This window comes from Actinia tenebrosa, unplaced genomic scaffold (assembly GCF_029948245.1).
Source record: "Actinia tenebrosa isolate PJP-AT-01 unplaced genomic scaffold, QUT_ActTen_1.0 PGA_scaffold7__59_contigs__length_16204524, whole genome shotgun sequence".
Lineage (NCBI taxonomy): Eukaryota > Metazoa > Cnidaria > Anthozoa > Actiniaria > Actiniidae > Actinia > Actinia tenebrosa.
Window position 1 is genome coordinate 6,587,270 of NW_028292584.1, and position 12,877 is coordinate 6,600,146.

General features: G+C 35.8%; 2 protein-coding genes across 2 annotated transcripts; one reads left to right on the plus strand and one right to left on the minus strand.

Moving 5' to 3' along the window:
• Nucleotides 1–231: 231 nt before the first annotated feature.
• On the plus strand, nt 232–8,747 carry LOC116306439 (tRNA (guanine-N(7)-)-methyltransferase-like). The gene is made up of 8 exons (XM_031716506.2): nt 232–364; nt 1,572–1,732; nt 2,339–2,397; nt 2,846–2,971; nt 3,449–3,519; nt 3,910–3,952; nt 7,743–7,844; nt 8,574–8,747. The coding sequence occupies exons 1-8, from the start codon at nt 288–290 to the stop codon at nt 8,691–8,693; spliced, it is 759 nt and encodes a 252-aa protein (XP_031572366.1). The 5' UTR covers nt 232–287; the 3' UTR covers nt 8,694–8,747.
• On the minus strand, nt 8,540–12,255 carry LOC116306440 (multiple coagulation factor deficiency protein 2 homolog). The gene is made up of 4 exons (XM_031716507.2): nt 11,956–12,255; nt 10,403–10,469; nt 9,935–10,049; nt 8,540–9,484 (listed from the first exon to the last, which is right to left on the minus strand). The coding sequence occupies exons 1-4, from the start codon at nt 12,093–12,095 to the stop codon at nt 9,309–9,311; spliced, it is 498 nt and encodes a 165-aa protein (XP_031572367.1). The 5' UTR covers nt 12,096–12,255; the 3' UTR covers nt 8,540–9,308.
• Nucleotides 12,256–12,877: the final 622 nt, after the last annotated feature.

Consider the following 12,877-nt stretch of genomic DNA (forward strand, 5'->3'; position numbering starts at 1 on the left):
TAGTTGCCATAAAATTTAATGGTTAACCCTTACTGCGAAGTCGTTGTGTTATGGTGAATATCTTGAATGGGGGGGAGGGGTGGGGAGGGGTAATAATCTCGTTTTTTCTTCACAACGCAACTCAAACTACGAGAACGTGTAATGTCATTCTTGTAAAAGATATTTTAGCTTAATGGGACATAGCAATAGAGGATTCAGAACCAGGGATATATTTTTTAACTAACTACTTGGGTGGGGTACCTGTGTTGATCGTCACGGGCCGCAAAGCTTTAAGGGAGATATTCAAGATGGCGGCTTTACCGCAAAAGAAGTACTATCGACAAAGAGCGCATTCTAACCCGATGGCAGACCATACCTTTGACTAGTAAGTAATGCATATGTTCTAAACAGCACATAAATCATATGCTTAGATTTCTAGTCCTTTTGGTGTTAAATATGCTAGGGGAAAGCTAATTTACTGAGAGACAGGGCCACACTTCACGTGTTATACAACCAGTGTGTTACCATTAGTTTCCTTTGCAGCCGTTCGTAGTGTCGGTCTAAAATCCCTCCCCACTAGTTAGTGGGGAGGTTAATATCCCTTTTAGGATTTTAGACCGACACTAAGATCGGCCGCAAAGGAGACAATGATACCATAAGTTTTATTTTCTTTTGCGATTCCTAGTCTGTTTAGTTTTGATTGTATACTTACTTTAATAGTTTTGATGCATACTTGTCTTGTATAATGACTATTCATACTTATTACAGTCGTTTGCATTACTATGCGGCCACCCCAGACACAAATTGAGTCGTGTAGTTTGCAATAGACTACCATCAATCATTCATGTTGACGCCATTTATACACGTTTGGATCAGTGAGTTGGCTTTTCTATCAAACTTTCTCAGTCAGATATCACGAAGAAAAGTTCCGAAAGCGATTGCAAAGAGTTTGAGTACATCCAATTAGAATGAGGTGTTTGATTGACGGCAGTCTATTGCAAACTACACGACGCGATTTGTGTCTGGGGTGGCCGCTTAGTAATGCAAACGGTAATAATGCCATATGGTGAATGTCCAGTTTGTCCTAATAATACATGGACAGTCAGCTGATAGTAAAAAAGTCTTTGAATCTCACTACTGCTCCAAATGGTGGTCAAACACTGACCACCATGTGCTGTCAATCAAAAAGAATTATATTGAAAGCTTGAGATTATCCAGATGTTAAACTCATCGGCACTGATGGATTGGAGGGAGGTGCCTGAAAACTGTGTCAGGTCGTGCTACTGCTCACAGCGGAGGTAACCATGGCCGCTCAACCCGGTCTACCTCCAGGCACCAGTCACACTGACCGAGTCAGTGGAGAATGATACTTACCTGATAAACGCAACGTTTTGATCACATACCTGTCATTTATTATGTCTATTATTGTTTGTTAATGTCATATATATTGATTGATAGTCCAGTATATGCGCTGATGATATGGACTGGTCATCTATTGCATTCATAGCCATACCTGTATTTCTCCTGCCTATTCATGTCTATTTATATGCATTAATTAATTAATTATTTATTTAAATTGAATTGATTGATAGTCCAGTTTGCCCTGATGATATGGATTGGACATCACATTATCCAGCATTCTACGACAAATCATCAACTGAAGCAGAAAACGGACAGAAATTAATAACAAACAACAATGATAAACCAAGGGTAGAGTTTGCTGATATAGGCTGTGGTTATGGTGGATTATTAGGTAAGACCACAGTTTAAACATTGTAGAAAAGATCTTGATTTATAAAGCAATGATTAAATTAATATTGATTAATATTAAAATAATATTGATTAAATAAATATTATGACATGATTATCGGCAATCAAGGGGAGGAGTTTGACACTTAATTGTCACACTATCCTCTATATAGGAGGCTTGCTTTGTCTGTCTGTCTGTCTCCCTCTATAGGAGTCTGAGAACAAAGAAACGATAACTAGGCCCGGTAGTTTCGTGTTCCATTAGCAAAGGAAGCCTCTTTACATGTACTTCCTTTCTCAATTCTAACATATACATGTAGTGTATTCCAATTCCAATTTAATCTGTGACCTTTCAATACACTCAGATAAGTCCACAGGGTTTTGTAGTGTTCAATATTTCATAAATGGTCAAGAAGATCAATGGGCAATATATATGAGTAAATTTATATCAGCTTTTGCAAATTGAAAAAAAAAGATCTTATTCCATTTCCCTAAATACGGCAGCTCTATGTTCCTTAACTACAGACTCTTTTACAAACTATTTTCTTAAAAGTTTTCATGAAAATTAAAGTTGTGCATAAAATAACAATATTTTTTTACTTTGTTGTAGTTCAGCTATCTCCATTATTTCCTAAAACACTAATGCTTGGAATGGAAATTAGAGTTAAGGTATTCAAGACTATAAAATATTGCTCTAGATACAGTTATTGGTGATGAATTTAAAATTAGTTACATAGTTTGGGCTTATAATTTTGTGTTCATTTCAATCAAACAATAGTATCCATGCAACAATAGCTGTATCAGAACCATATTAAATACCTGTAAAAGCTTTTAAAGACAAATGTGCTCAGAGACATTTTAATCTGAGCAGATTAAGTCAGTGTTCCACGGGGCTGCATGAGCTTCATTTATGGAGGGACTTACAATGGGATAGGAAATTTTCGTAAGCAGACCTGTACTGTACATGTAAATGGGCTTATTGTTTTTGGGGGAGGGGGTCATCTCGGAGGGGGGGGGGGGGGGGGGGGATGTGGGAGGGCTTATAATCTCGGGCGTTTATTAACTTTTTCTTTGTTACTATAATTAGATAACCAACCATGCATTTTCTCCTGATCAGGTCAGTGATTATGTCAATGACAGAATCTTAGCTCTCAGACAAAGTCACCCAGGACAGTACCAGAATATCAGTGTTATTAGGACAAATGCAATGAAATATTTGCCAAACTTCTTCAAAAAAGGACAGGTACATGGAATATAAAAATTGAAATATAATGAAGTCAGTGATACTAACTCAGGGTCGTAGCAAGCCTCCTACACAGTTGCAGTGAGGGAAATGTTGCGTGACAGACACTAAGAGCATCTGAATAGGAGGCTAGGCCGTAGCCAGACCAACATTTTTGGTGGGAGCAACTAGGGAGAAAATTTTGAAATTTAGACCCTTGGAAATGAGATTTAATAGAGTATGGAGGGGCATTCGTAACAATTTACCAAGGCAACTGCCTCATAGTGGCTATGGACTGTAACTTGGATTGAACTTGAAAATACAAACTTTGATGTGCAAAATACAGTCCTTAGTACATGTACATGTGGAGATTCTGCTTTCAATTGATTTTAATAAACTCACTTTTCCTCTTATAAAACTTGCCAATACCAGCTTTTTCTAGTTTTCCTATTTTTTTTTCTTTTGATTTTTTCCTTTTTTCCCCCCCCCTTTTTTCAGTTAAGAAAGATGTTTTTCTTATTCCCTGATCCTCATTTTAAACAAAAGAAACATAAATGGAGAATTATAAGGTTAGAAGTTATGTAATATATACAGTATGAGTAGCCGTGTTGTAGCCTCAAGATTGTATATCGGATACAACACGGACATGAATACTGTAGATTGATTGTCAAATGTCTAGGTTAGTTCCTTTGTGTTTCACTAAAATTTTCAAAATTAAAGTGAATCTGGCCAAAAAAATCCAACTTAAAGTTTATGCAAATGATGACAATTTTGTATCAGATTTACAACACTCTTCACGGTCATGTTTTTTGTTGTGTTTTCCTCATGCATTATTAATCAGTTTGACAAGTAATTATATATGTGTATTGTATAATACATGACTTATTACATGTATGTGCCCTATGGCTACATTTAACACAATACATGTATCTGAATTTGATCTTTTTTTCATTCAACAGTCAAGGTCTTTTAGCTGAGTATGCATATGTACTATCTATTGGGGTAGGTGAACTGTTATCTTGTACCTTTTGGCTGAGTATGCATAATATGTTATGTACTATCTATTGGGGTAGGTGAACTGTTATCTTGTACCTTTTGGCTGAGTATGCATAATATATTATGTACTATCAATTGGGGTAGGTGAACTGTTATCTTGTACCTTTTGGCTGAGTATGCATAATATATTATGTACTATCAATTGGGGTAGGTGAACTGTTATCTTGTACCTTTTGGCTGAGTATGCATAATATATTATGTACTATCAATTGGGGTAGTTGAACTGTTATCTTGTACCTTTTGACTGAGTATGTATAATATATTATGTACTATCTATTGGGGTAGGTGAACTGTCATCTTGTACCTTTTGACTGAGTATGCATAATATATTATGTACTATCTATTGGGGTAGGTGAACTGTTATCTTGTACCTTTTGACTGAGTATGCATAATATATTATGTACTATCTATTGGGGTAGGTGAACTGTTATCTTGTACCTTTTGACTGAGTATGTATAATATATTATGTACTATCTATTGGGGTAGGTGAACTGTTATCTTGTACCTTTTGACTGAGTATGCATAATATATTATGTACTATCTATTGGGGTAGGTGAACTGTTATCTTGTACCTTTTGACTGAGTATGCATAATATATTATGTACTATCTATTGGGGTAGGTGAACTGTTATCTTGTACCTTTCGGCTGAGTATGCATAATATATTATGTACTATCTATTGGGGTAGGTGAACTGTTATCTTGTACCTTTTGACTGAGTATGCATAATATATTATGTACTATCTATTGGGGTAGGTGAACTGTTATCTTGTACCTTTTGACTGAGTATGCATAATATATTATGTACTATCTATTGGGGTAGGTGAACTGTTATCTTGTACCTTTTGACTGAGTATGCATAATATATCATGTACTATCTATTGGGGTAGGTGAACTGTTATCTTGTACCTAAACTTGGAATTTGCATAATTCCAGACCAATAGGAACATTTTGTAAGTCGTCAGCTGTATATACCCTCAAAAGAAACCCCTGGAAAACTTTGTGTTTTCCAACAATGTCATGGTTTGAACAGCATTTTGATCGACTTCCACGTAAACCCCATTTTGCCACAACAGCAGATTGTACAACTCTGTGTGTGTGTGATTAGTTAACACTTTAAGGTGGCTCCCTAGAGTTTTCGGTAGTTGCAATCAATAGGACATACATGTAGTAATCTATGGCTAATGCAGGCTCTCACATTAATACCAACAGGCCAACCATATCAAGTTCATGAGTTTAGGATTCAATTTTTATCGAGCTGATCACATATAAGGTGGTAATGCTACGTCAGCTATAATGAAAGAGTTTTTCTAATGAAAGTACTGTACATTACGTACATTACGTACCTCACAGGGGTGGATCCAGGGTAGTTTACGTGATTTCCGTAAACTACTCAATTTTTTTCAAAGCTACACACTTCTTTCTAAATAATGACAAAATATGTGTATTACATTATTCTAGGAACTACTAGAAACAACTCACTTGTTTGTTTTTCAGTTAATTATTTTAATTATTCAGTTAATTATTTTTCTTTAAAAAGAAAAGTCAAACAAAAATGAGTAACTCGTCATTTCTGCCGATTTCTTACCGATTCCCGCAAAAAATTTCGGGTTTCGGATATCTCCGTCGGTACGCATCGGAATGCTATCGGAAAACGATCGGAAAACAGCCTTTGTCAAATAGAACCTCAGGGAGTGAGCGTGCGTAGTTGTAGAGCTAGGCCGGTGTGATGATCGTAAACTACTCAAAGACTTCTCTGATTGGCTGGAAACACATTGATTGTTTTGGAAACCACTCAAGCCCTTTTCTGATTGGCTATCTACTTTGCAAACTACCTCATAAACTACCAGCAAAACTATAAAAAGCTAGGCCTACCCCCGTTGGGTCTCTTTCGTTCTTATGATTAGAGTCATAGACTTGCTCAGTGTAGTTTGAACGAAGGATTTAATATTCTACAATGCGTGGCTACCCGATTTGCAGGAGAGAGGACTGTTCTCCTTTCGACATTGGCTTGTACTTTAAAGAAATTGGCTCTTCATCACCACAAGATAAGCTGGGGTTCATTGAGAATGTGTGGAAACCAGGTGAGATTTTTGATTTCCCAGTGTCAATAGAAAATAGAAAGCCTCGTAAGTTTGTCTTTGAATGGCTTAGAAGATATCCCTGCCTTGCATACTCTAAATATCTCGATGGAGCATTTTGTTTTCCCTGTGTTTTGTTTGGAGTAGAATCTGGTAGAAATGCTCATAAATTAGACAAGTTGTTGAAGTACCCACTCACATGTTGGACTACAGCGGCTTCGAGACTTACAAAACACGCCAGCGGTAAATGTGAGATGCACAATTTTGCTGTAATTGCCATGGATAATTTTTTGAAAACAATGAGGCAGCAAGCGGTCCCAGTAGATCAGCAGTTGAATAATATTGTTCAACAGCAAATCGATAGAAATAGGACGGTCCTTAAGTCTTTGTTTGAAACGATAATTTTCTGTGGGCGAAACAACATAGCTCTCCGGGGTCAACGCGATGATGACCCAACAAATGCTAGTCTATCAGGAAACTTTCAGGTCCATTTCAACCCTCCGTAATCTTAAGAACTACTTAAGAAATACTATGGCCCAAGACAGAATGAATAAACTGGCACTGATGCATTCCCACAGAGACGTGGACTTAGATCTTGAGGAAATAATAGATTTATTTGCTACTTTAAATCCTAGACGAATGAGAATGGAGATATCTTACAGTAATATTTTATATAATATTTTTTTGACCACCAGTGTTCTTAGAGTACTTGTGAGTTATGTTCCATCTGGATTAATAATTATCTGATTTTTAATCCTTAAACTGATGGGGAACAGTACAGGAACAAGGTGGAATATTTTAAAAAACTTATTCTTTTCTGAAATCTATAATATTATTCACTGGGTTTTAATTAAGCTTGAATGGCCTTTACATATTCTCAACTGAACTCAGCAATGAACTCATCTAGTGGAACACCTCAATCTAAATAAGGTAATGTATTCATTTTGTATAATTTGCTAGTACATGTATGATATTGTGACTGTATGTTCTCTATTTTTCATAAAGTATTCAATTTGCTGCCATGCCACTTTTCCTTTAATAGCATATATTTTGCATTGTACTTTTACATACTAATACTTTTGATGTCATTTTTTCACATGATGTCCTTTGATGTGCTAGATTCTTCAACTGAGATAAATCTGTGCAAGGATCTTGACTGCAGACAGCATGCTATGCTAGATGTATCCTTTTAGGTAGTTTATAACTAATAGGGGTATGGTGGGTTGGGTATAAATTGCTTGGTCTGTCAGAGTAAACTACTCATGTCCAAACCCTGGATCCACCCCTGCCTCACCTTACATTTGATACAATGCTACAGCATTAGGTACTACAGAATTTCAAATAATGCGAAATCTTGAATTAGCCCAATAGAAAAAAATTCCACAGTGCTAAATTTCTAAATATTTTGACAACTGTTTAACCTTTATATGATAAAAGGAATATAGAACTTTGAAGACATTTTACTGTCTAGTTTTTGAGTTATTTTAGAAAAAGTTTAGGTGTGCAAAAGATTTTTTCTTGATGTCATCAAAATAAAAATTCTTCAAGTTCTGGTTCTGCGCATGCTCATGCACAACCTAGTGAGCACATACGAAAATTATATCGAGCCACTTTAAATAAAGAAGTCTGCTGAACAGTGTTTTCCTTTGTGTTGTAGGGTTTGGCTTACACAATTACTGATGTACCAGAATTATACGACTGGATGAAAAAACACTTTCTTGAACATCCACTGTTTGAGGAAGTCAGTGATGAAGAATTAGTAAGTTTACCAGGGACGTTCTATTGACATGACTTCACAATATGTGAAGAGTTTGTTAGTTATCTCCCTTGATTTTCTCCCTTGATTTTCACCCAAGGGTTTTTCAGGGTATTGGTTTTTTAACTCCCACAAAACATGATGCACTAAATACTGTAGACCAAAAGCTTTTAGCTAAGGCAAAAATAAACAAATGATACTCTAGGGATCGAATGACACAAGGTCTTAGATGGAAAAACATTATTCCCAAGCTAAAAGGGTCTATTTCAATTCCATCTGCCTAGGAGTTTGGATAGCTAGCCTTGTCCTGACTTTGATCAACCCACAGCTTGTTTCAGGGTTCAACCTGTGAGTTAGCCATGCACAGATCTTAATTAGCCCAGAAGTTGTTTCAGGGTTCGATATGTGAGTTAGCCATTCCCTGACTTTAATCATACCCCAAGTTGTTGCAGGGTTCGATCTGTGAGTTAGCCATTCCCTGACTTTAATCATACCCCAAGTTGTTGCAGGGTTCGATCTGTGAGTTAGCCATGCCCTGACTTTAATCAGACCCCAAGTTGTTGCAGGGTTCGATCTGTGAGTTAGACATGTCCTGACTTGAATCAGCACAGAAGTTGTTTCAGGGTAACATTGAATTTGAAGGTTTTTGTTGAAGAAAATACAAGCACATAAACAATCAATCAAACTTTAGTGTTAACTTAGACAAGTAATGATTGTAATTTATTTTTGAAGGAGAAAGATATCGTGGTTTCCAAGCTCTATGATAGCACAGAAGAAGGCAAAAAAGTAACCCGAAATACCGGTATTAAACTAGTTGGTGTTTACAGACGAATTGCTGATCCTGTCACGTAATCCACCTTTCAGTCAAGTCTTTTGTCCATTTTCAATAAAACAACATCTTATAAATTGCGATGACATGTTTTACTATCCAGACACACTTTCTTTGTGAGAGCTAATTATATCATCTAAGTATAAAAACGTTTCTCTGTAAGTAATGGTGTTATGACTTGTTTGTGCTATCATCTTGTTGTGTGCAAAACTTGGCCAGTAAGAGAGACTGGCTCAGGATCAGTAGGTTGCTGTCTATAGATATCAGTTTATGTCTTGTTAAGAATATTATCTTTTTTTTGCAAAGGGTGTGCTCTTGTTGTTACTCTGTATGAATGTCATTGTCATGTTTTTGTTTTGGTTGTCACTTTGTTGTCCGTAAGATTTGTCATTTTAGAGGGGGCAGGTCGGTGTTACAGTGTCAATATGGCCACTCTGTATAAATATCAGACAAAGTGTTATGCTATCGTTTCATTCTCAGTAAGAGGTGGTCATTTTAGAATTGCTGGTCGGTCTTACAGTATCAATATGGTTATTCTGTATAAATATCAGACAAAGTGTTATGCTATCGTTTCATTCTCATTAAGACGTGGTCATTTTAAAAGGGCTGGTCGGTGTATATATATATTCTATATATCGTTATGTCTTGTTTTGTTGATCATCCTGTTGGCCACCATGTGCATTGGTATACTTGTTCATATAGGACACAAACTCAGGGTACGTGATATAACCATCCTTATTAACATCTTGATCCGTCAGAATCATGTCCACAAAATCCACTAGTGCTTTGTCGGATTCTTCTTGTGTTTTGTTTGCTGATCAAGAACATAAGAGACAGAAATTAATTTCGATAAACAGGGTGCACTGTTGTCTAGCTTGGGTACAAATAACACTATATCAGGCAACTGGTGAACGAAAGGTGATGCTTTTACCCAAGCTAGACCATAATGCACCATGCCGATTGCTGTCTCAGTAAAAGTGTTTGCTGCCGCTACCAGAATTACTTTCATACTTCGACTAACACCATATAAGGTATGAAGTTATCTGTACCCGAACTAGACCACAATGCACCATGATTCTTCTTTATACCAAACTATTTTCCTTTTATTTGTAAGCACCCCTCTCGCCAGTTATAAACCCAATAAAAAAAAACTTACAAATGAGTCTAAGCCCTCGGCTTATTATAGCGGGCCCGGGGGTTCTAAGGTGTTCGAAAACGGACTTAAAGAATATTATATTATCAACTTGAACCGGGTATTGCTCACCATTCTCTTCGCCTATGCCGTGATGGGAAAGTGCTTGTAATATCTCTAGGCCGTCCAGCTTACTGTCGTTATTATTATCATGTGTTAGGAAGTACTGAGCATTTTCATCGTTGTCCTGAAAGATAATTATCCGCAAGTTTGCATAATTGAATGACAATTTTGCTGATAACAGTAGGTTTAGGGACGAGCTTGTTGAAGAAAATTTTATCGTCCAAAAAAAAAGCATAAAATAGCAAATATTCTTGCAAAAGTTGAGACGATTTTCTGATTTTCCTCCCCTGCATAAAAATAAGTTAAAAAACCCCATATGTTAGAGTACTAACACTATAAGTGTGTAACATAAATACCACTAAATACTGCTAAATTATGCTAATCCTATTGTTTTCTATTGTTTAATTACTTCTAAGTGGTGCAAAGTGTTGTATACTTTTAGTGTTTGTACTCTAATGATAACGGGTATCTATGTACCTTTAAATACTTCTTTGCAGCTGCTTCATCCATACCAAAATGCTCTTGTAAATGTTCAGCTAAATGCCTAAAAATGATAGCGCCATCAATCTTTATACTTAGATATTGTAGTATATTATAATTATTGCTTATCAAAGTTTATTTTTTTGCCAATAAAAACTATTTTGATGTGCACTTAGAATATCTTAGGTTTTATGTGCCCCAAAATGATGTTTGGAAAAAAAATTCTGTTTCCTTCGACTCTTCCCAGCCCCCCTTGCATAGCTGTTTATCTAATGCTCTCTCTCTCTTCCTATTCTCTATCGATGAATTCGTTCTCTCTTTCGTTCTTTTATTCCCCTTCTCATTCCTTCTCTCTCATGCTTTCGTTTATTTCGAAAATGATATTTTTTCGTGTCCAATGCAAATCGCCTTCAACTTTTAAAATCCAGTTGAATTTTCAGTTCCTAACTTTCGTTTATACAATTATTCATCTCAGTTAAAAACGTAGTGCAAAGCCTTTATTTAAGTAATTTTAGGAATATATTTTACATATACCCCTGAATCTTCCTATCAATCAAGTAAGGGCGTCGAGAATGATTTGAGATTGGCGGGAAAAATCGATCGAAAAATAAGGTGTGGAAATAAGAATTATTTTAGTATTACTTGAAACGTGTCTCGCTCTCGGCTTGGTGTGTTAAAAATAGATCACGTGGATTAGTGTGATACTTTCAAAGTTAGCAAATGCTCAGTTGGATTATCTAGATTTTAAACAATAAAAGTATGTTAATCAAATATCACGTACAACTCACCATCACCATTCACCAGCTCGAATATTATGAATTATTTTCGTGTTAAAGATTTTAAAATAAAACTGTCGGATTTTAATTTTTTTAATTTTTTATTTATTTATTTATATATTTTTGTTGCTTCTCAGTGGCTTGTGATGTGATGAATCAGCATTAGTATTCCTTTGAATTCTAATAAAATTGTTTCCATTAGTCCTAACCTCTGTTACCTTTAAAAAGACTCAAATATAAAGACGAGATCAAGGTGTAAATATAGGCGACTTATAATACGGAGTAAAGGTTTCAAATGTTTTTATTTTTCCACAAGAAATTCGAACTTCAAAATAGATACAAAAATATAGAAAAATCAATTATTTTTAAAAGTGTTTATAAATTGGAAAAATGGAGAAAGAAGGATAATAAGAAAAGATTATGCAAAAGGTTTAAAAATATATTACTGTAAATAAAAATTTCTTAATCGGATAAAGAAGTCGTTTGACTTATATAGCCGGTTAATGGTTCAGAATAGCTTAGCCGGATTAGTTCAACAGACGATAGAATAAATTTGACTTGTAAATATAGAACAGTACTACTGTAGTAGAAAGACAGTCCTTTTTTGTGTGAATCAGCTCGATTAGTTTTGATTCCACCTGCTACTTGCATTAATTTTTACCTAGTGTTTAGTTTTGCCCCCGAATCTTTACCAGTTTATCGACGTATATTAAAATTCGTTCAAAGAAACCAAATATTCCATGATTTCAATCCTTGAAATATTATTTTACTCACTCCGTGTCCTTAACTTGAGAGCGTAGGGATTCCTCAGCGGCCGAAGAAGTGGTCGTACAATCAAGAGATCGAAAAGTCGTCGATAACATCAAAATAAATAGAACCAGTGAAATAATGTCGGTCCCTCGCTTGTCGAACATGGTTAAGAACGACAAAACCTCTTCTATTATTGTACTTGGTGTCTTGTTCGTAGAAAATGAATATTATTAATGCCTCGCCTTGATGTTAAGCATTAATTTAATATTTTTTATAGAGGTATGAACAAAGTTCCCGAGAGGCTCATTATTATTTATTCCTTTGTTGAAGACTGGCTTGTTGTCATAGTTTTCGTTAGAGCAGCTGGTAAGCTGGTCCTACCATCACGTGGTATGCAAAACATGGCCTCTTCAACAGCCGTTGGCTGCTTTCAAAAACAAATTTATTGACCTTCCTTTTTTTTAAATTTTTTCCCTCCTCTTCCAAACCATTTTATTCATGTCTTCTTTTCCTTCTTTTCCTATTTTCCCTTTTTCAAAACTTATTTATGTAAGACCTCTTGTTTTTTTCTGACTAATTTGCTTTATCGTTTTTGCCTGCTGTACAATAAGGCAATTGAATTTCTAACCCACACAAAAATCGACGGTGTATTGGTGCAAAGTGATTGAAAACTAGCCTTAAAGCTTAGTCTTAAAACTAAGCTTTAAAACTTCTAAGTTTTAAGATAAGAATATGTCTCCTTTAAAAACAGCTTATCAGAAGAATCAAATCAAACAGTAACCGTTATTTTGAAATTCTGAATCATGACTACAGTCTACTCCTTCCATTCAGGGCTGTCAACTCTCCCGAATAAACCGGGAGTCTCCAGATTTTGGACCGTATCTCCCGGTCTCCAAATTAGAGTCTCAATTCTCCCGGATAATCGCCGAAGCTCACCATTTCTTGT

What these genes read in the sequence shown, in the direction of transcription:
- LOC116306439 (XM_031716506.2), top strand. Translation starts at nt 288, where the DNA reads ATGGCGGCTTTACCGCAAAAGAAGTACTATCGACAAAGAGCGCATTCT. An exon ending in TGGTTATGGTGGATTATTAG is followed by an intron (nt 1,733 to 2,338) that starts GTAAGACCACAG and finishes ACTTTGTTGTAG; the next exon opens with TTCAGCTATCTCCATTATTT. An exon ending in AAGTCAGTGATGAAGAATTA is followed by an intron (nt 7,845 to 8,573) that starts GTAAGTTTACCA and finishes TTATTTTTGAAG; the next exon opens with GAGAAAGATATCGTGGTTTC.
- LOC116306440 (XM_031716507.2), bottom strand. Translation starts at nt 12,095, where the DNA reads ATGTTCGACAAGCGAGGGACCGACATTATTTCACTGGTTCTATTTATT. An exon ending in CTGCAAAGAAGTATTTAAAG is followed by an intron (nt 10,050 to 10,402) that starts GTACATAGATAC and finishes ATTATCTTTCAG; the next exon opens with GACAACGATGAAAATGCTCA. An exon ending in CGGCATAGGCGAAGAGAATG is followed by an intron (nt 9,485 to 9,934) that starts GTGAGCAATACC and finishes GTTCTTGATCAG; the next exon opens with CAAACAAAACACAAGAAGAA.